This window comes from Salvelinus fontinalis, chromosome 31 (genome assembly GCF_029448725.1).
Source record: "Salvelinus fontinalis isolate EN_2023a chromosome 31, ASM2944872v1, whole genome shotgun sequence".
Lineage (NCBI taxonomy): Eukaryota > Metazoa > Chordata > Actinopteri > Salmoniformes > Salmonidae > Salvelinus > Salvelinus fontinalis.
Genome location: NC_074695.1, coordinates 10835500 through 10858096, shown reverse-complemented (window position 1 = coordinate 10858096; position 22597 = coordinate 10835500). Strand labels below are relative to the sequence as shown.

The following is a 22597-nucleotide window of genomic DNA, read 5'->3' as shown; positions in this document are numbered from 1 at the left end:
AACACGTGCACGAGCCGCACCATGTAAACACGTGCACGAGCCGCACCATGTAAACACGTGCACGAGCCGCACCATGTAAACACGTGCACGAGCCGCACCATGTAAACACGTGCACGAGCCGCACCATGTAAACACGTGCACGAGCAGAACCATGTAAACACGTGCACGAGCAGAACCATGTAAACACGTGCACGAGCAGAACCATGTAAACACGTGTACGAGCAGAACCATGTAAACACGTGCACGAGCAGCACCATGTAAACACGTGCACGAGTAGCACCATGTAAACACGTGCCAACACCACTCCAGCCAACGCTTGGCTTTGCACATATTGATCTTAGGCTTGTGTGCGGCTGCTCAGCCATGGAAACCCATTTCATGAAGCTCCCAACAAACAGTTATTGTGCTGACGTTGCTTCCAGAGGCAGTTTGAAACTCGGTAGTGATTGTTGTAACCGAGGACAGATGATTTTTACGTGAAACGCGCTTCAGCACTTGTCAGTCCCGTTCTGTGAAATTGTGTGGGCTACCACTTTGTGGCTGAGCCATTGTTGCTCCTAGACGTTTCCACTTCACAATAACAGCACTTACAGTTAACCTGGGCAGCTCTAGCAGGACAGAAATTTGAGGAACTGACTTGTTAGAAAGGTGGCATCCTATGACGGTGCCATGTTTAAAGTCACTGAGCTCTTCAGTAATGCCAGTCTACCGCCAATGTTTGTCTATGGAGATTGCATGGCTGTGTGCTCAATTTTATTCACCTGTCAGCAACAGGTGTGGCTGAAATAGTTTGAAGGGGTGTCCACATTTCAGGTCACTTTCCTAGCGGGAATGATATGAAACATACACACCTCTATTGTCTGGCACCATGCTGATAAATCTATGCCCCAAGGCATGCTGGGACTGAGACAGCCATTATTAATATATGGGCAGCGGGCGGCACATGGACACACCCGTCTTCACAGACGGGCGGGGGGGGGGGGGGGAGAGAGAGAGAGAGCGAGAGAGCGAGGGGGGGGGGAAGAGAGAGAGAGAGAGCGAGAGAGGGGGACAGGGAGAGGGAGAGAGAGTGTGAGAGTTCCTGTCTGTAACAGAGGGTAGTTGGATACGGAGTGTGAGAGGTCCTGTCTGTAACAGAGGGTAGTTGGATACGGACTGTGAGAGGTCCTGTCTGTAACAGAGGGTAGTTGGATACGGAGTGTGAGAGGTCCTGTCTGTAACAGAGGGTAGTTGGATACGGACTGTGAGAGGTCCTGTCTGTAACAGAGGGTAGTTGGATACGGAGTGTGAGAGGTCCTGTCTGTAACAGAGGGTAGTTGGATACGGACTGTGAGAGGTCCTGTCTGTAACAGAGGGTAGTTGGATACGGAGTGTGAGAGGTCCTGTCTGTAACAGAGGGTAGTTGGATACGGACTGTGAGAGGTCCTGTCTGTAACAGAGGGTAGTTGGATACGGACTGTGAGAGGTCCTGTCTGTAACAGAGGGTAGTTGGATACGGAGTGTGAAAGGTCCTGTCTGTAACAGAGGGTAGTTGGATACGGAGTGTGATAGGTCCTGTCAGTAACAGAGGGTAGTTAGACCTGCCTCAATGTCAACACCACATCATGAAAGTGACAGTTTATTGATCACAGCCGCTGTCCCTTCCTTCCCTAGTCCATCACTTCTGCTTGAACTGGGTGGCTGCCTGTCCACACCGCCATTTTAGACTGCAGAGAACTGTAGCAGTCCGTCTCTCTCTCCCTACCTCTCTCACTGGGTCTCCCTGTCTGTAAAATTTACCGGCCTTGTTTTTAATCCAGTATTTAAAAGGTGAGAAGTGGGTAAACGGTGAGAGGAGTTTAAAGAGACTGCTGCAGCAGAATTATGATGGCATTTAAATGCCAAGTGGCAGCGAGGGTGTGTATAATATCTCATCTTTATGGCTTGTTGCTTTTAGCTGGGCTGGCTGGCTGGTTGGACTAACAGAAGTTGCTTGCTTGTTGCTTTTAGCTGGGCGGCTGGCTGGTTGGACTAACAGAGGTTCCTTGCTTGTTGCTTTTAGCTGGGCTGGCTGGCTGGTTGGACTAACGGAGGTTGCTTGCTTGTTGCTTTTAGCTGGGCTGGCTGGCTGGTTGGACTAACAGAGGTTGCTTGCTTGTTGCTTTTAGCTGGGCTGGCTGGCTGGTTGGACTAACAGAGGTTGCTTGCTTGTTGCTTTTAGCTGGGCGGCTGGCTGGTTGGACTAACGGAGGTTGCTTGCTTGTTGCTTTTAGCTGGGCTGGCTGGCTGGTTGGACTAACAGAGGTTGCTTGCTTGTTGCTTTTAGCTGGGCTGGCTGGCTGGTTGGACTAACGGAGGTTGCTTGCTTGTTGCTTTTAGCTGGGCTGGCTGGCTGGTTGGACTAACGGAGGTTGCTTGCTTGTTGCTTTTAGCTGGGCTGGCTGGCTGGTTAGACGAACAGAGGTTGCAGTGCGTTTCAGACAGCTGCTGGTTCAGGGGGTATAGCAGGGTTTCCACAGGCAGAGGGAGCGAGAGAGACAGGCAGAGGGAGCGAGAGACAGGCAGAGGGAGCGAGAGAGACAGGCAGAGGGAGCGAGAGAGACAGGCAGAGGGAGCGAGAGAGACAGGCAGAGGGAGCGAGAGAGACAGGCAGAGGGAGCGAGAGAGACAGGCAGAGGGAGCGAGAGAGACAGGCAGAGGGAGCGAGAGAGACAGGCAGAGGGAGCGAGAGACAGGCAGAGGGAGCGAGAGACAGGCAGAGGGAGCGAGAGACAGGCAGAGGGAGCGAGAGAGACAGGCAGAGGGAGCGAGAGAGACAGGCAGAGGGAGCGAGAGAGACAGGCAGAGGGAGCGAGAGAGACAGGCAGAGGGAGCGAGAGAGACAGGCAGAGGGAGCGAGAGAGACAGGCAGAGGGAGCGAGAGAGACAGGCAGAGGGAGCGAGAGAGACAGGCAGAGGGAGCGAGAGACAGGCAGAGGGAGCGAGAGACAGGCAGAGGGAGCGAGAGACAGGCAGAGGGAGCGAGAGACAGGCAGAGGGAGCGAGAGACAGGCAGAGGGAGCGAGAGACAGGCAGAGGGAGCGAGAGACAGGCAGAGGGAGCGAGAGACAGGCAGAGAGAGCGAGAGACAGGCAGAGAGAGCGAGAGACAGGCAGAGGGAGCGAGAGACAGGCAGAGGGAGCTAGAGACAGGCAGAGGGAGCGAGAGACAGGCAGAGGAAGCGAGAGACAGGCAGAGGGAGAGACAGGCAGAGGGAGAGACAGGCAGAGGGAGAGACAGGCAGAGGGAGAGACAGGCAGAGGGCGAGACAGGCAGAGGGCGAGACAGGCAGAGGGCGAGACAGGCAGAGGGAGAGAGACAGGCAGAGGGAGAGAGACAGGCAGAGGGAGAGAGAGAGAAAAGAAAGAGCCTGGACAATTAGGCATATTTCTGTTAGACAGAGACCTCTGGAAGCACACTTCATCAAGCTGTACATGAGACTCAAACACTGTGTTATTGGTGTGTGTCCTCAGCCGTCTCTCTCCCTCTATCTGCAATCTGATTAAAGCACTGCTGCTAAGGAACCTTTAGATACACACACACACACACACACACACACACACACACACACACACTGCTTCTTCCTCCCTGAGCCATGTGGCCCCAGCAGTGACCTCCCATCATCACCCGGCTTCCTCCCTGGGGGCCTCCTCCTCGGGCCCCTCATCCACAGCTTAAAGAGAGAGGCCTCGTGTTAAAATAGATAAGAGAGGGGGTTGTAACATCTTAATGGTGCTTCATTTGGACTAAGTGGAAACCCTGCTACAGAGTCATAGTGGAAACCCTGCTACAGAGTCTTAGTGGAAACCCTGCTACAGAGTCACAGTGGAAACCCTGCTACAGAGTCTTAGTGGAAACCCTGCTACAGAGTCTTAGTGGAAACCCTGCTACAGAGTCATAGTGGAAACCCTGCTACAGAGTCATAGTGGAAACCCTGCTACAGAGTCATAGTGGAAACCCTGCTACAGAGTCTTAGTGGAAACCCTGATACAGAGTCTTAGTGGAAACCCTGCTACAGAGTCTTAGTGGAAACCCTGCTACAGAGTCTTAGTGGAAACGCTGATACAGAGTCTTAGTGGAAACCCTGCTACAGAGTCTTAGTGGAAACCCTGCTACAGAGTCATAGTGGAAACCCTGCTACAGAGCCATAGTGGAAACCCTGCTACAGAGTCTTAGTGGAAACCCTGCTACAGAGTCATAGTGGAAACCCTGCTACAGAGTCATAGTGGAAACCCTGCTACAGAGTCATAGTGGAAACCCTGCTACAGAGTCATAGTGGAAACCCTGCTACAGAGTCATAGTGGAAACCCTGCTACAGAGTCATAGTGGAAACCCTGCTACAGAGTCATAGTGGAAACCCTGCTACAGAGTCATAGTGGAAACCCTGCTACAGAGTCATAGTGGAAACCCTGCTACAGAGTCATAGTGGAAACCCTGCTACAGAGTCATAGTGGAAACCCTGCTACAGAGTCATAGTGGAAACCCTGCTACAGAGTCATAGTGGAAACCCTGCTACAGAGTCATAGTGGAAACCCTGCTACAGAGTCATAGTGGAAACCCTGCTACAGAGTCATAGTGGAAACCCTGCTACAGAGTCATAGTGGAAACCCTGCTACAGAGTCATAGTGGAAACCCTGCTACAGAGTCATAGTGGAAACCCTGCTACAGAGTCATAGTGGAAACCCTGCTACAGAGTCATAGTGGAAACCCTGCTACAGAGTCATAGTGGAAACCCTGCTACAGAGTCACAGTGGAAACCCTGCTACAGAGTCACAGTGGAAACCCTGCTACAGAGTCTTAGTGGAAACCCTGCTACAGAGTCTTAGTGGAAACCCTGCTACAGAGTCTTAGTGGAAACCCTGCTACAGAGTCTTAGTGGAAACCCTGCTACAGAGTCTTAGTGGAAACCCTGCTACAGAGTCTTAGTGGAAACCCTGCTACAGAGTCTTAGTGGAAACCCTGCTACAGAGTCTTAGTGGAAACCCTGCTACAGAGTCTTAGTGGAAACCCTGCTACAGAGTCTTAGTGGAAACCCTGCTACAGAGTCTTAGTGGAAACCCTGCTACAGAGTCTTAGTGGAAACCCTGCTACAGAGTCATAGTGGAAACCCTGCTACAGAGTCATAGTGGAAACCCTGCTACAGAGTCATAGTGGAAACCCTGCTACAGAGTCATAGTGGAAACCCTGCTACAGAGTCATAGTGGAAACCCTGCTACAGAGTCATAGTGGAAACCCTGCTACAGAGTCATAGTGGAAACCCTGCTACAGAGTCATAGTGGAAACCCTGCTACAGAGTCATAGTGGAAACCCTGCTACAGAGTCATAGTGGAAACCCTGCTACAGAGTCATAGTGGAAACCCTGCTACAGAGTCATAGTGGAAACCCTGCTACAGAGTCTTAGTGGAAACCCTGCTACAGAGTCTTAGTGGAAACCCTGCTACAGAGTCACAGTGGAAACCCTGCTACAGAGTCACAGTGGAAACCCTGCTACAGAGTCACAGTGGAAACCCTGCTACAGAGTCACAGTGGAAACCCTGCTACAGAGTCACAGTGGAAACCCTGCTACAGAGTCTTAGTGGAAACCCTGCTACAGAGTCACAGTGGAAACCCTGCTACAGAGTCTTAGTGGAAACCCTGCTACAGAGTCACAGTGGAAACCCTGCTACAGAGTCTTAGTGGAAACCCTGCTACAGAGTCTTAGTGGAAACCCTGCTACAGAGTCACAGTGGAAACCCTGCTACAGAGTCACAGTGGAAACCCTGCTACAGAGTCACAGTGGAAACCTTGCTACAGAGTCTTAGTGGAAACCCTGCTACAGAGTCATAGTGGAAACCCTGCTACAGAGTCTTAGTGGAAACCCTGCTACAGAGTCTTAGTGGAAACCCTGCTACAGAGTCTTAGTGGAAACCCTGCTACAGAGTCTTAGTGGAAACCCTGCTACAGAGTCTTAGTGGAAACCCTGCTACAGAGTCTTAGTGGAAACCCTGCTACAGAGTCTTAGTGGAAACCCTGCTACAGAGTCATAGTGGAAACCCTGCTACAGAGTCATAGTGGAAACCCTGCTACAGAGTCATAGTGGAAACCCTGCTACAGAGTCATAGTGGAAACCCTGCTACAGTCATAGTGGAAACCCTGCTACAGAGTCATAGTGGAAACCCTGCTACAGAGTCATAGTGGAAACCCTGCTACAGAGTCATAGTGGAAACCCTGCTACAGAGTCATAGTGGAAACCCTGCTACAGAGTCATAGTGGAAACCCTGCTACAGAGTCATAGTGGAAACCCTGCTACAGAGTCATAGTGGAAACCCTGCTACAGAGTCATAGTGGAAACCCTGCTACAGAGTCACAGTGGAAACCCTGCTACAGAGTCTTAGTGGAAACCCTGCTACAGAGTCACAGTGGAAACCCTGCTACAGAGTCACAGTGGAAACCCTGCTACAGAGTCATAGTGGAAACCCTGCTACAGAGTCACAGTGGAAACCCTGCTACAGAGTCACAGTGGAAACCCTGCTACAGAGTCTTAGTGGAAACCCTGCTACAGAGTCACAGTGGAAACCCTGCTACAGAGTCTTAGTGGAAACCCTGCTACAGAGTCACAGTGGAAACCCTGCTACAGAGTCTTAGTGGAAACCCTGCTACAGAGTCTTAGTGGAAACCCTGCTACAGAGTCACAGTGGAAACCCTGCTACAGAGTCACAGTGGAAACCCTGCTACAGAGTCACAGTGGAAACCCTGCTACAGAGTCATAGTGGAAACCTTGCTACAGAGTCTTAGTGGAAACCCTGCTACAGAGTCATAGTGGAAACCCTGCTACAGAGTCTTAGTGGAAACCCTGCTACAGAGTCTTAGTGGAAACCCTGCTACAGAGTCACAGTGGAAACCCTGCTACAGAGTCTTAGTGGAAACCCTGCTACAGAGTCACAGTGGAAACCCTGCTACAGAGTCTCAGTGGAAACCCTGCTACAGAGTCTCAGTGGAAACCCTGCTACAGAGTCTCAGTGGAAACCCTGCTACAGAGTCTTAGTGGAAACCCTGCTACAGAGTCTTAGTGGAAACCCTGCTACAGAGTCTTAGTGGAAACCCTGCTACAGAGTCTCAGTGGAAACCCTGCTACAGAGTCATAGTGGAAACCCTGCTACAGAGTCTTAGTGGAAACCCTGCTACAGAGTCACAGTGGAAACCCTGCTACAGAGTCTTAGTGGAAACCCTGCTACAGAGTCACAGTGGAAACCCTGCTACAGAGTCTTAGTGGAAACCCTGATACAGAGTCTTAGTGGAAACCCTGCTACAGAGTCACAGTGGAAACCCTGCTACAGAGTCTTAGTGGAAACCCTGCTACAGAGTCTTAGTGGAAACCCTGCTACAGAGTCTTAGTGGAAACCCTGCTACAGAGTCTTAGTGGAAACCCTGCTACAGAGTCATAGTGGAAACCCTGCTACAGAGTCATAGTGGAAACCCTGCTACAGAGTCACAGTGGAAACCCTGCTACAGAGTCACAGTGGAAACCTTGCTACAGAGTCTTAGTGGAAACCCTGCTACAGAGTCTTAGTGGAAACCCTGCTACAGAGTCTTAGTGGAAACCCTGCTACAGAGTCTTAGTGGAAACCCTGCTACAGAGTCTTAGTGGAAACCCTGCTACAGAGTCTTAGTGGAAACCCTGCTACAGAGTCTTAGTGGAAACCCTGCTACAGAGTCACAGTGGAAACCCTGCTACAGAGTCATAGTGGAAACCCTGCTACAGAGTCTTAGTGGAAACCCTGCTACAGAGTCATAGTGGAAACCCTGCTACAGAGTCTTAGTGGAAACCTTGCTACAGAGTCTTAGTGGAAACCCTGCTACAGAGTCTTAGTGGAAACCCTGCTACAGAGTCTTAGTGGAAACCTTGCTACAGAGTCTTAGTGGAAACCCTGCTACAGAGTCACAGTGGAAACCCTGCTACAGAGTCTTAGTGGAAACCCTGCTACAGAGCAGCCATAGATATTGTCTGATGCAGCTATCAAAACCAGTGCACCTGCAGTGCAGGCAGCACCGTAAAAAAATGTGTGTTTGTTGCTGAGCCAAGAACACAAAGTAAGCATACTCCATCGTCCCTCTGAGGAGCAAGCCCTTCATTAAGCAGCTAATTAAAATCTCAAAAAGCAATTCAGACAAGTTGGAGGTGAAAAGATGCTCTTTTAAAATCAAATATGTTTTAGATTGCTTCTTCATTACATCCATTAAAGTTCTCAGACAATTGTCTCCTAAAGTATTCACCCACAATCCATCTCTGGTCATCAGCTAGCAACAATAGACACGATCAGATGTATAATTTTATAGGCCGCCTCCTCACACAGAAACACATTTTCCAGGTTGCCTAATTGAGAAAGAAACATCAATCCACACATATATTTATATATTTCACACTATTCTACTTGGCAGGTAATTAACTCCAGGAGTTTTCCTGTCTGTTTCCTGTCTGCTAAACCATTCAAGTCCAGTACCTCCTGTGACATAAATGACCACAACGTTAAAGAGAACATTGGGCAGAGAAATGTAATAGATTAGGCTTGGGCGGTATACAGACTTTCATATTGTCATACCATCCTTATATTATCCTGGGATTTACGCTATTTCTGGCATAGAACACAAGGGGGCGCAAAAACGCAAAAGCCCATTGGGCCTCTATTACCAGAATGCTAACAAAATAAGCACAAACTAACAACAAAATCATATAGACGCTGTTAGCTAAATGCTAACAAGGAAAACGAACAAACTAATTGCAAAGACGGGGACGTACAGCTCTAAGTTATACAAGCATGGCTAGTAGCTACCGAATGTCATTTTCAGTGAGTGTGGACATTTGCAACCGAAAGTGAAGGAGAGAAATTGTGCAAATGAACAAAGTTGTGACGCATGCTTTTCTGAAGGAAGAGCAGCATGTGTCCACAGAGCAGAGAAGACCAGAGGAGAATGAAAAACTCTAGTAGGAAGCACAAGGAAAGAACTGGCAGTTGTACAGATAACACATCCAGAGCTGTTTGACTTCTGGCAGAAAGACATTAGAAGATATCTGATGGCAAACTAGTGTAACTTCCTCACCTGATGTGCTGATAGAACTACAACTCTACTGACTCACCAGCTGATAGAACTACAACTCTACTGACTCACCAGCTGATAGAACTACAACTCTACTGACTCACCAGCTGATAGGACTACAACTCTACTGACTCACCAGCTGATAGAACTACAACTCTACTGACTCACAAGCTGATAGGACTACAACACTACTGACTCACAAGCTGATAGGACTACAACACTACAGACTCACCAGCTGATAGGACTACAACACTACAGACTCACCAGCTGATAGGACTACAACACTACAGACTCACCAGCTGATAGAACTACAACACTACAGACTCACCAGCTGATAGAACTACAACTCTACTGACTCACCAGCTGATAGAACTACAACTCTACAGACTCACCAGCTGATAGAACTACAACTCTACTGACTCACCAGCTGATAGGACTACAACACTACAGACTCACCAGCTGATAGGACTACAACACTACTGACTCACAAGCTGATAGAACTACAACTCTACTGACTCACCAGCTGATAGGACTACAACACTACTGACTCACCAGCTGATAGGACTACAACACTACTGACTCACCAGCTGATAGAACTACAACTCTACTGACTCACCAGCTGATAGAACTACAACTCTACTGACTCACCAGCTGATAGAACTACAACTCTACTGACTCACCAGCTGATAGAACTACAACTCTACAGACTCACCAGCTGATAGAACTACAACTCTACTGACTCACCAGCTGATAGAACTACAACTCTACTGACTCACCAGCTGATAGAACTACAACTCTACAGACTCACCAGCTGATAGAACTACAACTCTACTGACTCACCAGCTGATAGAACTACAACTCTACTGACTCACCAGCTGATAGAACTACAACTCTACTGACTCACCAGCTGATAGAACTACAACACTACAGACTCACCAGCTGCCACCGTCTCCCGTTGTGCTATTTACTAACAAACACGTAACTGGCTCAACTGTTCTGGGGAACTACGGTGAGCTTCATAATGTAAAATAATGTGACAGGTGAAATGAAGAACAGAATATTCTTCCTCTTTAATGTACGGCACAAGTTGACTTCAGGTATTAACTTAAAAAGTAGCTGCAAATATTCACATTTATTGTAAAACCTTCAAATAAATAGTTTTGGCGGTATTTAAAAAAAAAAAAAAACATCCTGTGGCGTTTTTCCGTATATACGGTACACCGCCCAAGCCTACTAAGGAGAGTGTAGGAAATAACCACTAGGAACTCATTGGTAAGAACCAACAGTTGATACAGAAGGAGTCAGATGTTCCCTATTCAATTCGACTTAACTTTAGTCTGCACAGTGACAGATGGCTCTACATCCACATGCTCTACTCACCATCTGCCTTCCAGAAAACAGGGGAAAAGAGGCCGTCTGCATTTCCCCCAACACATACGAATGATAACAACACCCACATCAAAGAGCTGTTTGAAGAGCCTTTACCACCAGGCATTCCAACAACAGTGGTGGGGCCTGCAGTTAAGAGCAGGCTAGGGGTGACTGAGGGTTAGAGCCCTGCTCAGGGACAGGGCTATAGGGACAGGGTTAGAGGGCCAGTATTAGAGCCCAGCTCGGGGACAGGGTTAGAGGGCCAGGGTTAGAGCCCAGCTCGGGGACAGGGTTAGAGGGCCAGGGTTAGAGGGCCAGGATTAGAGCCCAGCTCGGGGACAGTATTAGAGCCCAGCTCGGGGACAGGGATATAGGGACAGGGTTAGAGGGCCAGCATTAGAGCCCAGCTCGGGGACAGTATTAGAGCCCAGCTCGGGGACAGGGATATAGGGACAGGGTTAGAGGGCCAGCATTAGAGCCCAGCTCGGGGACAGAGGAAGGAAAAGGCGGGTACTCACCAGTTTAAAATCCTGAATGCTACATATGAAGTAGGGAGTGTTGGGCCTGCGGCTCTCCATATATACACAATCTGAAACACAGAGAGAGAGACAGTTAGAGGGATGATAGACAGAGTAGACCCCAGCAGCTCTAGTTGTTTAGACCCCAGCAGCTCTAGTTGTTTAGACCCCAGCAGCTCTAGTTGTTTAGACCCCAGCAGCTCTAGTTGTTTAGACCCCAGCAGCAGCTCTAGTTGTTTAGACCCCAGCAGCTCTAGCTGTATAGACACCAGCAGCAGCTCTAGTTGTATAGACCCCAGCAGCAGCTCTAGTTGTTTAGACCCCACCAGCAGCTCTAGCTGTTTAGACACCAGCAGCAGCTCTAGTTGTTTAGACCCCAGCAGCTCTAACGGTTTAGACCCCAGCAGCAGCTCTAGTTGTATAGACCCCACCAGCAGCTCTAGCTGTTTAGACACCAGCAGCAGCTCTAGTTGTTTAGACCCCAGCAGCAGCTCTAGTTGTTTAGACCCCAGCAGCAGCTCTAGCGGTTTAGACCCCAGCAGCAGCTCTAGTTGTATAGACCCCGGCAGCAGCTCTAGCTGTTTAGACCCCAGCAGCAGCTCTAGCTGTTTAGACCCCAGCAGCAGCTCTAGCTGTATAGACCCCAGCAGCAGCTCTAGCGGTTTAGACCCCAGCAGCAGCTCTAGTTGTTTAGACCCCAGCAGCTCTAGCTGTATAGACCCCGGCAGCAGCTCTAGCTGTTTAGACCCCGGCAGCAGCTCTAGCTGTTTAGACCCCGGCAGCAGCTCTAGCTGTTTAGACCCCAGCAGCTCTAGTTGTATAGACCCCGGCAGCAGCTCTAGTTGTATAGACCCCAGCAGCAGCTCTAGCTGTTTAGACCCCGGCAGCAGCTCTAGTTGTTTAGACCCCGGCAGCAGCTCTAGTTGTATAGACCCCAGCAGCAGCTCTAGCTGTTTAGACCCCGGCAGCAGCTCTAGTTGTATAGACCCCACCAGCAGCTCTAGCTGTTTAGACCCCGGCAGCAGCTCTAGTTGTTTAGACCCCGGCAGCAGCTCTAGTTGTATAGACCCCAGCAGCAGCTCTAGCTGTTTAGACCCCGGCAGCAGCTCTAGTTGTATAGACCCCGGCAGCAGCTCTAGTTGTATAGACCCCGGCAGCAGCTCTAGCTGTTTAGACCCCAGCAGCAGCTCTAGCTGTTTAGACCCCAGCAGCAGCTCTAGTTGTATAGACCCCGGCAGCAGCTCTAGTTGTTTAGACCCCGGCAGCAGCTCTAGCTGTTTAGACCCCAGCAGCTCTAGCTGTTTAGACCCCGGCAGCAGCTCTAGCTGTATAGACACCAGCAGCTCTAGCTGTTTAGACCCCAGCAGCTCTAGCTGTATAGACACCAGCAGCTCTAGCTGTTTAGACCCCAGCAGCAGCTTTAGCTGTTTAGACCCCAGCAGCTCTAGCGGTTTAGACCCCAGCAGCAGCTCTAGTTGTTTAGACCCCGGCAGCAGCTCTAGCTGTTTAGACCCCAGCAGCAGCTCTAGTTGTTTAGACACCACCAGCAGCTCTAGTTGTTTAGACCCCAGCAGCAGCTCTAGTTGTTTAGACACCACCAGCAGCTCTAGTTGTTTAGACACCACCAGCAGCTCTAGTTGTTTAGACCCCAGCAGCAGCTCTAGCGGTTTAGACCCCAGCAGCAGCTCTAGTTGTTTAGACACCACCAGCAGCTCTAGTTGTTTAGACACCACCAGCAGCTCTAGCTGTTTAGACCCCAGCAGCTCTAGCGGTTTAGACCCCGCCAGCAGCTCTAGCGGTTTAGACCCCAGCAGCAGCTCTAGCTGTTTAGACACCACCAGCAGCTCTAGCTGTTTAGACCCCAGCAGCTCTAGCTGTTTAGACCCCAGCAGCTCTAGCTGTTTAGACCCCAGCAGCAGCTCTAGTTGTATAGACCCCAGCAGCAGCTCTAGTTGTTTAGACCCCAGCAGCAGCTCTAGTTGTATAGACCCCAGCAGCAGCTCTAGTTGTTTAGACCCCAGCAGCAGCTCTAGTTGTTTAGACCCCAGCAGCAGCTCTAGCTGTTTAGACCCCAGCAGCAGCTCTAGCTGTTTAGACCCCAGCAGCTCTAGCTGTATAGACCCCAGCAGCAGCTCTAGTTGTTTAGACCCCAGCAGCAGCTCTAGCTGTTTAGACCCCAGCAGCAGCTCTAGCTGTTTAGACCCCAGCAGCAGCTCTAGTTGTTTAGAACCCAGCAGCTCTAGCTGTTTAGACCCCAGCAGCAGCTCTAGCTGTATAGACCCCAGCAGCAGCTCTAGCTGTATAGACCCCAGCAGCAGCTCTAGCTGTATAGACACCAGCAGCTCTAGCTGTATAGACCCCAGCAGCTCTAGTTGTATAGACACCAGCAGCTCTAGCTGTATAGACACCAGCAGCTCTAGCTGTATAGACACCAGCAGCTCTAGCTGTATAGACACCAGCAGCTCTAGTTGTTTAGACCCCAGCAGCAGCTCTAGCTGTATAGACACCAGCAGCTCTAGCTGTTTAGACCCCAGCAGCAGCTCTAGCTGTATAGACCCCAGCAGCAGCTCTAGCTGTATAGACACCAGCAGCTCTAGCTGTATAGACCCCAGCAGCTCTAGTTGTATAGACACCAGCAGCTCTAGCTGTATAGACACCAGCAGCTCTAGCTGTATAGACACCAGCAGCTCTAGCTGTATAGACACCAGCAGCTCTAGTTGTTTAGACCCCAGCAGCAGCTCTAGCTGTATAGACACCAGCAGCTCTAGCTGTTTAGACCCCAGCAGCAGCTCTAGCTGTATAGACACCAGCAGCTCTAGCTGTTTAGACCCCAGCAGCAGCTCTAGTTGTATAGACCCCAGCAGCAGCTCTAGCTGTAGACACCAGCAGCAGCTCTAGCTGTTTAGACCCCAGCAGCAGCTCTAGTTGTTTAGACCCCAGCAGCAGCTCTAGCTGTTTAGACCCCAGCAGCAGCTCTAGCTGTTTAGACCCCAGCAGCAGCTCTAGCTGTTTAGACCCCAGCAGCAGCTCTAGCTGTTTAGACCCCAGCAGCAGCTCTAGCTGTTTAGACCCCAGCAGCAGCTCTAGCTGTATAGACCCCAGCAGCAGCTCTAGCTGTATAGACCCCAGCAGCAGCTCTAGCTGTATAGACACCAGCAGCTCTAGTTGTATAGACACCAGCAGCTCTAGTTGTTTAGACCCCAGCAGCAGCTCTAGCTGTATAGACACCAGCAGCTCTAGTTGTTTAGACCCCAGCAGCAGCTCTAGCTGTATAGACCCCAGCAGCAGCTCTAGCTGTATAGACACCAGCAGCTCTAGTTGTATAGACACCAGCAGCTCTAGCTGTATAGACCCCAGCAGCTCTAGCTGTATAGACCCCAGCAGCTCTAGTTGTATAGACACCAGCAGCTCTAGCTGTATAGACACCAGCAGCTCTAGCTGTTTAGACCCCAGCAGCTCTAGTTGTTTAGACCCCAGCAGCAGCTCTAGCTGTATAGACCCCAGCAGCTCTGGCTGTTTAGACCCCAGCAGCTCTAGCTGTTTAGACCCCAGCAGCTCTAGTTGTATAGACCCCAGCAGCTCTAGTTGTATAGACCCCAGCAGCTCTAGCTGTTTAGACCCCAGCAGCTCTAGTTGTATAGACCCCAGCAGCTCTAGCTGTCTAGACCCCAGCAGCTCTAGCTGTTTAGACCCCAGCAGCTCTAGCTGTATAGACCCCAGCAGCTCTAGCTGTTTAGACCCCAGCAGCTCTAGCTGTATAGACCCCAGCAGCTCTAGCTGTTTAGACCCCAGCAGCTCTAGTTGTATAGACCCCAGCAGCTCTAGCTGTTTAGACCCCAGCAGCTCTAGTTGTATAGACCCCAGCAGCTCTAGCTGTATAGACCCCAGCAGCTCTAGCTGTTTAGACCCCAGCAGCTCTAGTTGTATAGACCCCAGCAGCTCTAGTTGTATAGACCCCAGCAGCTCTAGCTGTATAGACCCCAGCAGCTCTAGCTGTTTAGACCCCAGCAGCTCTAGTTGTATAGACCCCAGCAGCTCTAGTTGTATAGACCCCAGCAGCTCTAGTTGTATAGACCCCAGCAGCTCTAGTTGTATAGACCCCAGCAGCTCTAGTTGTATAGACCCCAGCAGCTCTAGTTGTATAGACCCCAGCAGCTCTAGCTGTTTAGACCCCAGCAGCAGCAGTCTCAGTGTATTATTTGCGAGGCATTAGCGGTCTGAAGATGTTTTCCTCCAGTCAGATTCAACTGGAATGTGAGTTATATGATTAAGTCGTTTTTTGGAGCAGGACAAGGGTTGTATCCCAAACGGCACCCTACTCCCTACACGGCGCGCTACAGGCCCTGGTCAGATGTAGTGTACTACATAGGGAATAGGGCACCATTTGGGACACACACAAGGTTGCCTTTCCAACAAAGCAAACAGCAAGAAACACAGAACCTCAAGGGGAAAAGATGCTATTGTTCCACTCCATTTAGAGTTGGAGAGGCAGTGTCATAAGGCTGTTTACTACTGCTTTCACACACATCTTATCTCCCCACCCTACACCCCATTACATATGTCCCGTTACCACTCATGTTTACACGTGTGACCCCCCCCCCCCCCTATCTCACACACCCCGTGCCCCTTCTATCATTTCTAAATGTAATTTCCAAATTACAGAACCGCAGCAGTGGCCTCTATAGCCCTTCCTAGCCCCGGCGCATTGTGTGTGTGTGTGTGTGTGTGTGTGTGTGTGTGTGTGTGTGTGTGTGTGTGTGTGTGTGTGTGTGTGTGTATCTGCATGTCACCCTGCTGCCAGTGTTTCGATAAGCACCACTTCCTAGATTAACTAGGCTTCTTTTCATTTAAAAAGTTTCAATTATGCTAGTCAGAAAAGTCCTCCTGTTAGAATGAACAAACGATATGCATCTTCTACTGTTCTACTGATAGAGGACAGGCGCCTGTCAGTCACAAAGACACAGCAATGTGATGGTATCGCATCGGGACAGTAAAACCATACGTATTCTCTCTATTTTCCTACGATTCAAAGCTTGTTAAAGTGACTCGTTAAAGTGAAGCTGTAACCTAGTGAAGAGTCGTTGTTCGAACAAACGACTCTTAAAAAAAAAGTGAATAACCTTTTATATGAACGGAATCTGAATCACATCGGTGTGTGAGAATCGTTCATGCAGCTCTTAATTTGCATACTGTTAGACTACTACTGCTTTTTGGCAATTATTTCCAGATAGATTATGAAAAACGATTCGGTGAAGTTGAATCCTCACTGCAGGAACAATAGGTAGTGGAGGGGGCAGGGCTTGGTGTGAGAGGGGGGGCAGGGCTTGGTGTGAGAGAGGGGGCAGGGCTTGGTGTGAGAGGGGGCAGAGCTTGGTGTGAGAGGGGGCAGGGCTTGGTGTGAGAGAGGGGGCAGGGCTTGGTGTGAGAGAGGGGGCAGGGCTTGGTGTGAGAGAGGGGGCAGGGCTTGGTGTGAGAGGGGGCAGGGCTTGGTGTGAGAGAGGGGGCAGGGCTTGGTGAGAGAGGGGGCAGGGCTTGGTGTGAGAGAGGGGGCAGGGCTTGGTGTGAGAGAGGGGGCAGGGCTTGGTGTGAGAGAGGGGGCAGGGCTTGGTGTGAGAGAGGGGGCAGGGCTTGGTGTGAGAGAGGGGGCAGGGCTTGGTGTGAGAGAGGGGGCAGGGCTTGGTGTGAGAGAGGGGGCAGGGCTTGGTGTGAGAGAGGGGGCAGGGCTTGGTGTGAGAGAGGGGGCAGGGCTTGGTGTGAGAGAGGGGGGCAGGGCTTGGTGTGAGAGAGGGGGCAGGGCTTGGTGTGAGAGAGGGGGCAGGGCTTGGTGTGAGAGAGGGGGCAGGGCTTGGTGTGAGAGAGGGGGCAGGGCTTGGTGTGAGAGAGGGGGCAGGGCTTGGTGTGAGAGAGGGGGCAGGGCTTGGTGTGAGAGAGGGGGCAGGGCTTGGTGTGAGAGAGGGGGCAGGGCTTGGTGTGAGAGAGGGGGCAGGGCTTGGTGTGAGAGAGGGGGGAGGGCTTGGTGTGAGAGAGGGGGCAGGGCTTGGTGTGAGAGAGGGGGCAGGGCTTGGTGTGAGAGAGGGGGCAGGGCTTGGTGTGAGAGGGGGCAGGGCTTGGTGTGAGAGGGGGCAGGGCTTAGTGTGAGAGGAGGCAGGGCTTGGTGTGAGAGGGGGCAGGGCTTGGTGTGAGAGGGGGCAGGGCTTGGTGTGAGAGGGGGCAGGGCTTGGTGTGAGAGGGGGCAGGGCTTGGTGTGAGAGGGGGCAGGGCTTGGTGTGAGAGGGGGCAGGGCTTGGTGTGAGAGGGGGCAGGGCTTGGTGTGAGAGGGGGCAGGGCTTGGTGTGAGAGGGGGCAGGGCTTGGTGTGACAGGGGGCAGGGCTTGGTGTGACAGGGGGCAGGGCTTGGTGTGACAGGGGGCAGGGCTTGGTGTGAGAGGGGGCAGGGCTTGGTGTGAGAGGGGGCAGGGCTTGGTGTGAGAGGCGGCAGGGCTTGGTGTGAGAGGGGGCAGGGCTTGGTGTGAGAGGGGGCAGGGCTTGGTGTGAGAGGGGGCAGGGCTTGGTGTGAGAGGGGGCAGGGCTTGGTGTGAGAGGGGGCAGGGCTTGGTGTGAGAGGGGCAGGGCTTGGTGTGAGAGAGGGGGCAGGGCTTGGTGTGAGAGGGGCAGGGATGGAGAAAGACGACTCAAGTAGCATACAGACTAGATAAACGGACATTACACGCGCCGGAGTTGCGTATCGAATTTAAACAAACCAAACATTTAAATACTGTTATAGAAGGTCAATTAAAAACACAAACCGCTCCGGGGGTTAGGCTGTAACGCAGACCAGGGGGTTAGGCTGTAACGCAGACCAGGGGGTTAGGCTGTAACGCAGACCAGGGGGTTAGGCTGTAACGCAGACCAGGGGGTTAGGCTGTAACGCAGACCAGGGGGTTAGGCTGTAACGCAGACCAGGGGGTTAGGCTGTAACGCAGACCAGGGGGTCAGGCTGTAACACAGACCAGGGGGTCAGGCTGTAACACAGACCAGGGGGTTAGGCTGTAACACAGACCAGGGGGTTAGGCTGTAACACAGACCAGGGGGTTAGGCTGTAACACAGACCAGGGGGTTAGGCTGTAACACAGACCAGGGGGTTAGGCTGTAACGCAGACCAGGGGGTTAGGCTGTAACGCAGACCAGGGGGTTAGGCTGTAACGCAGACCAGGGGGTTAGGCTGTAACGCAGACCAGGGGGTTAGGCTGTAACACAGACCAGGGGGTTAGGCTGTAACAGACCAGGGGAGACCAGTTAACCTCCTTAAACCTCTAGTTCACAAAGATAAAACATGACTATTCCGATTCTATTTCAGGTCTCTTTGTAAAGCTAAAATATCAAGAGGTGTTGCTGAATGTTGTACGCAAAAGGTATCAGAAATGATTCTGCTTGTCAGAACAGACATTATAAAGGACTCGCTACATATGCAGACAACGGCAGCCACACACACACACACACACCCCCCCACACCCCCCCCCCCACACACCACACCCCCCCCCACACACACACACACACACACACCCCACACACACCCCTACACACACACACACACACACACACCCCACACACACACACCCCACACACCCCCCTACACACACACACACACACACCCCACACACACACACCCCCCCACACCCCCCCCCCCCACACACCACACCCCCCCCCCCCCACACACACACACACCCCACACACACCCCTACACACACACACACACACACCCCACACACACACACCCCACACACACACACCCCACACACACACACCCCACACACCCCCCTACACACACACACACACACACACACACACACACACACCCCACACACACACACCCCACCCCCCCCACACAGAGTGAGATACACAATCAGAGTCTGATGTATTCATCTACTTTTCACTATTGATCGTGAAAGTAGACGTGTAATGATCCACAACCAATCAGTGTGTAGAGTCTGATCTGGCCTCGCTGCCCTTTACCCAACACTGAACATTCTGACATGAGTCACTGAGCAGCCACGACCTGCTAACTGCCAGCCAGCCAGCCAGCCAGCCAGCCAGCCAGCCAGCCAGCGAGCCAGCCAGCCAGCCAGCCAGCCAGCCAGCCAGCCAGCCAGCCAGCCAGCGAGTGCGAGAAATGGGGGTAGGGCTTCCTTGCCCTCTCTGAACCTGCCTTTATATTATACAAAAGCCTCTGACAGACCTTTAGCATTAGCAATTCAGAGTCAATGACAACGGCACACTTAGCATTAGCATTGAGGAAGCACTGACGTAGGAGGAGACATGTGCCAAATGGCCCCCTATTCCATACACAGTCAGGGTCCACAGGGCTCTGGTCTAAAGTAGTGCACTGTGAAGGGAAAAGGGCATCATTTAGGATACAGTGGTGGTCTCTTTCAGGTAGGAGGCACTTGCAGACGTGTGTTCATGAGGCAAAAAAAACCGGAAGAAAATGAACTGAAACAGGGAGGTATTCATTATCCCAATAAGAAACACTTTTAATCCTTTACTGTTTAAAAAAAGGTTTTGCTACAGCATTCCCTATTAAACACGACCCAGGCAGACAGGGCGAAAAAGACGGAGAAGCTTCTAGATTTTATTCCTGTCAGTTGCCGGGGCATCGTTAAGTATTTGTTTGTGCAGGCTGTTATCGATCTGGTCGTGTTATCTACAGCTGTTATCGATCTGGTCGTGTTATCTACAGCTGTTATTGATCTGGTCGTGTTATCTACAGCTGTTATTGATCTGGTCGTGTTATCTACAGCTGTTATCGATCTGGTCGTGTTATCTACAGCTGTTATCGATCTGGTCGTGTTATCTACAGCTGTTATTGATCTGGTCGTGTTATCTACAGCTGTTATCGATCTGGTCGTCTTATCTACAGCTGTTATTGATCTGCTCGTGTTATCTACAGCTGTTATCGATCTGGTCGTGTTATCTACAGCTGTTATTAATCTGCTCGTGTTATCTACAGCTGTTATTAATCTGGTCTTGTTATCTACAGCTGTTATCGATCTGGTCGTGTTATCTACAGCTGTTATCGATCTGGTCTTGTTATCTACAGTTGATATTGATCTGGTCTTGTTATCTACAGTTGATATTGATCTGGTCTTGTTATCTACAGTTGATATTGATCTGGTCTTGTTATCTACAGTTGATATTGATCTGGTCTTGTTATCTACAGTTGATATTGATCTGGTCTTGTTATCTACAGCTGTTATCGATCTGGTCGTGTTATCTACAGCTGTTATCGATCTGGTCGTGTTATCTACAGCTGTTATCGATCTGGTCGTGTTATCTACAGCTGTTATTGATCTGGTCGTGTTATCTACAGCTGTTATTGATCTGGTCTTGTTATCTACAGCTGTTATTGATCTGGTCTTGTTATCTACAGCTGTTATTGATCTGGTCGTGTTATCTACAGCTGTTATTAATCTGGTCTTGTTATCTACAGCTGTTATTGATCTGGTCGTGTTATCTACAGCTGTTATTGATCTGGTCGTGTTGTCTACAGCTGTTATTGATCTGGTCGTGTTATCTACAGCTGTTATTAATCTGGTCTTGTTATCTACAGCTGTTATCGATCTGGTCGTGTTATCTACAGCTGTTATCGATCTGGTCGTGTTATCTACAGTTGATATTGATCTGGTCGTGTTATCTACAGTTGATATTGATCTGGTCTTGTTATCTACAGCTGATATTGATCTGGTCGTGTTATCTACAGCTGTTATTGATCTGGTCGTGTTATCTACAGTTGATATTGATCTGGTCTTGTTATCTACAGTTGATATTGATCTGGTCTTGTTATCTACAGCTGATATTGATCTGGTCGTGTTATCTACAGCTGTTATTGATCTGGTCGTGTTATCTACAGTTGATATTGATCTGGTCTTGTTATCTACAGCTGATATTGATCTGGTCGTGTTATCTACAGCTGTTATTGATCTGGTCGTGTTATCTACAGTTGATATTGATCTGGTCGTGTTATCTACAGCTGTTATTGATCTGGTCGTGTTATCTACAGTTGATATTGATCTGGTCGTGTTATCTACAGTTGATATTGATCTGGTCTTGTTATCTACAGCTGATATTGATCTGGTCGTGTTATCTACAGCTGTTATTGATCTGGTCGTGTTATCTACAGTTGATATTGATCTGGTCGTGTTATCTACAGCTGTTATTGATCTGGTCGTGGTATCTACAGCTGTTATTGATCTGGTCGTGTTATCTACAGCTGTTATTGATCTGGTCGTGGTATCTACAGCTGTTATCGATCTGGTCGTGTTATCTACAGCTGTTATTGATCTGGTCGTGGTATCTACAGCTGTTATCGATCTGGTCGTGTTATCTACAGCTGTTATTGATCTGGTCGTGGTATCTACAGCTGTTATTAATCTGGTCTTGTTATCTACAGCTGATATTGATCTGGTCGTGTTATCTACAGCTGTTATTGATCTGGTCGTGTTATCTACAGCTGAAATTGATCTGGTCGTGTTATCTACGAGGCTGCAGCGAGGTGGAATAAAGATATCAAATAGCTGAGGAGAGCGATGCAGGACATGTTTGCAGGCTCTGGTAGTACCCTGGGCTTTGTCTGTCTGAGGAGAGCTCTGGTAGTACCCTGGGCTTTGTCTGTCTGAGGAGAGCTCTGGTAGTACCCTGGGCTTTGTCTGTCTGAGGAGAGCTCTGGTAGTACCCTGGGCTTTGTCTGTGAGGGGAGCTCTGGTAGAACCCTGTGCTTTGTCTGTGAGGAGAGCTCTGGTAGTACCCTGGGCTTTGTCTGTGAGGAGAGCTCTGGTAGTACCCTGGGCTTTGTCTGTGACGAGAGCTCTGGTAGTACCCTGGGCTTTGTCTGTCTGAGGAGAGCTCTGGTAGTACCCTGGGCTTTGTCTGTCTGAGGAGAACTCTGGTAGTACCCTGGGCTTTGTCTGTGAGGAGAGCTCTGGTAGTACCCTGGGCTTTGTCTGTGAGGAGAGCTCTGGTAGTACCCTGGGCTTTGTCTGTCTGAGGAGAGCTCTGGTAGTACCCTGGGCTTTGTCTGTGAGGAGAGCTCTGGTTGTACCCTGGGCTTTGTCTGTGAGGAGAGCTCTGGTAGTACCCTGGGCTTTGTCTGTCTGAGGAGAGCTCTGGTAGTACCCTGGGCTTTGTCTGTCTGAGGAGAGCTCTGGTAGTACCCTGGGCTTTGTCTGTCTGAGGAGAGCTCTGGTAGTACCCTGGGCTTTGTCTGTCTGAGGAGAGCTCTGGTAGTACCCTGGGCTTTGTCTGTGAGGGGAGCTCTGGTAGTACCCTGGGCTTTGTCTGTGAGGGGAGCTCTGGTAGTACCCTGGGCTTTGTCTGTGAGGAGAGCTCTGGTAGTACCCTGGGCTTTGTCTGTGAGGAGAGCTCTGGTAGTACCCTGGGCTTTGTCTGTGAGGGGAGCTCTGGTAGTACCCTGGGCTTTGTCTGTGAGGGGAGCTCTGGTAGTACCCTGGGCTTTGTCTGTAAGGAGAGCTCTGGTAGTACCCTGGGCTTTGTCTGTCTGAGGAGAGCTCTGGTAGTACCCTGGGCTTTGTCTGTGAGGAGAGCTCTGGTAGTACCCTGGGCTTTGTCTGTCTGAGGAGAGC

General features: G+C 50.5%; 1 protein-coding gene across 7 annotated transcripts in view; it reads right to left on the bottom strand.

Annotated features, from left to right (window-relative positions):
- rerea (arginine-glutamic acid dipeptide (RE) repeats a) overlaps positions 1–22597 on the bottom strand; it is a 395944-nt gene that overhangs the window by 184799 nt on the left and 188548 nt on the right. For all 7 annotated transcript variants that reach the window (XM_055891262.1, XM_055891263.1, XM_055891261.1 and 4 more), the window contains one exon: positions 10983–11053. In XM_055891262.1, coding sequence (XP_055747237.1) covers positions 10983–11053 — 71 coding nt within the window. The remainder of the gene's footprint in view (positions 1–10982; positions 11054–22597) is intronic.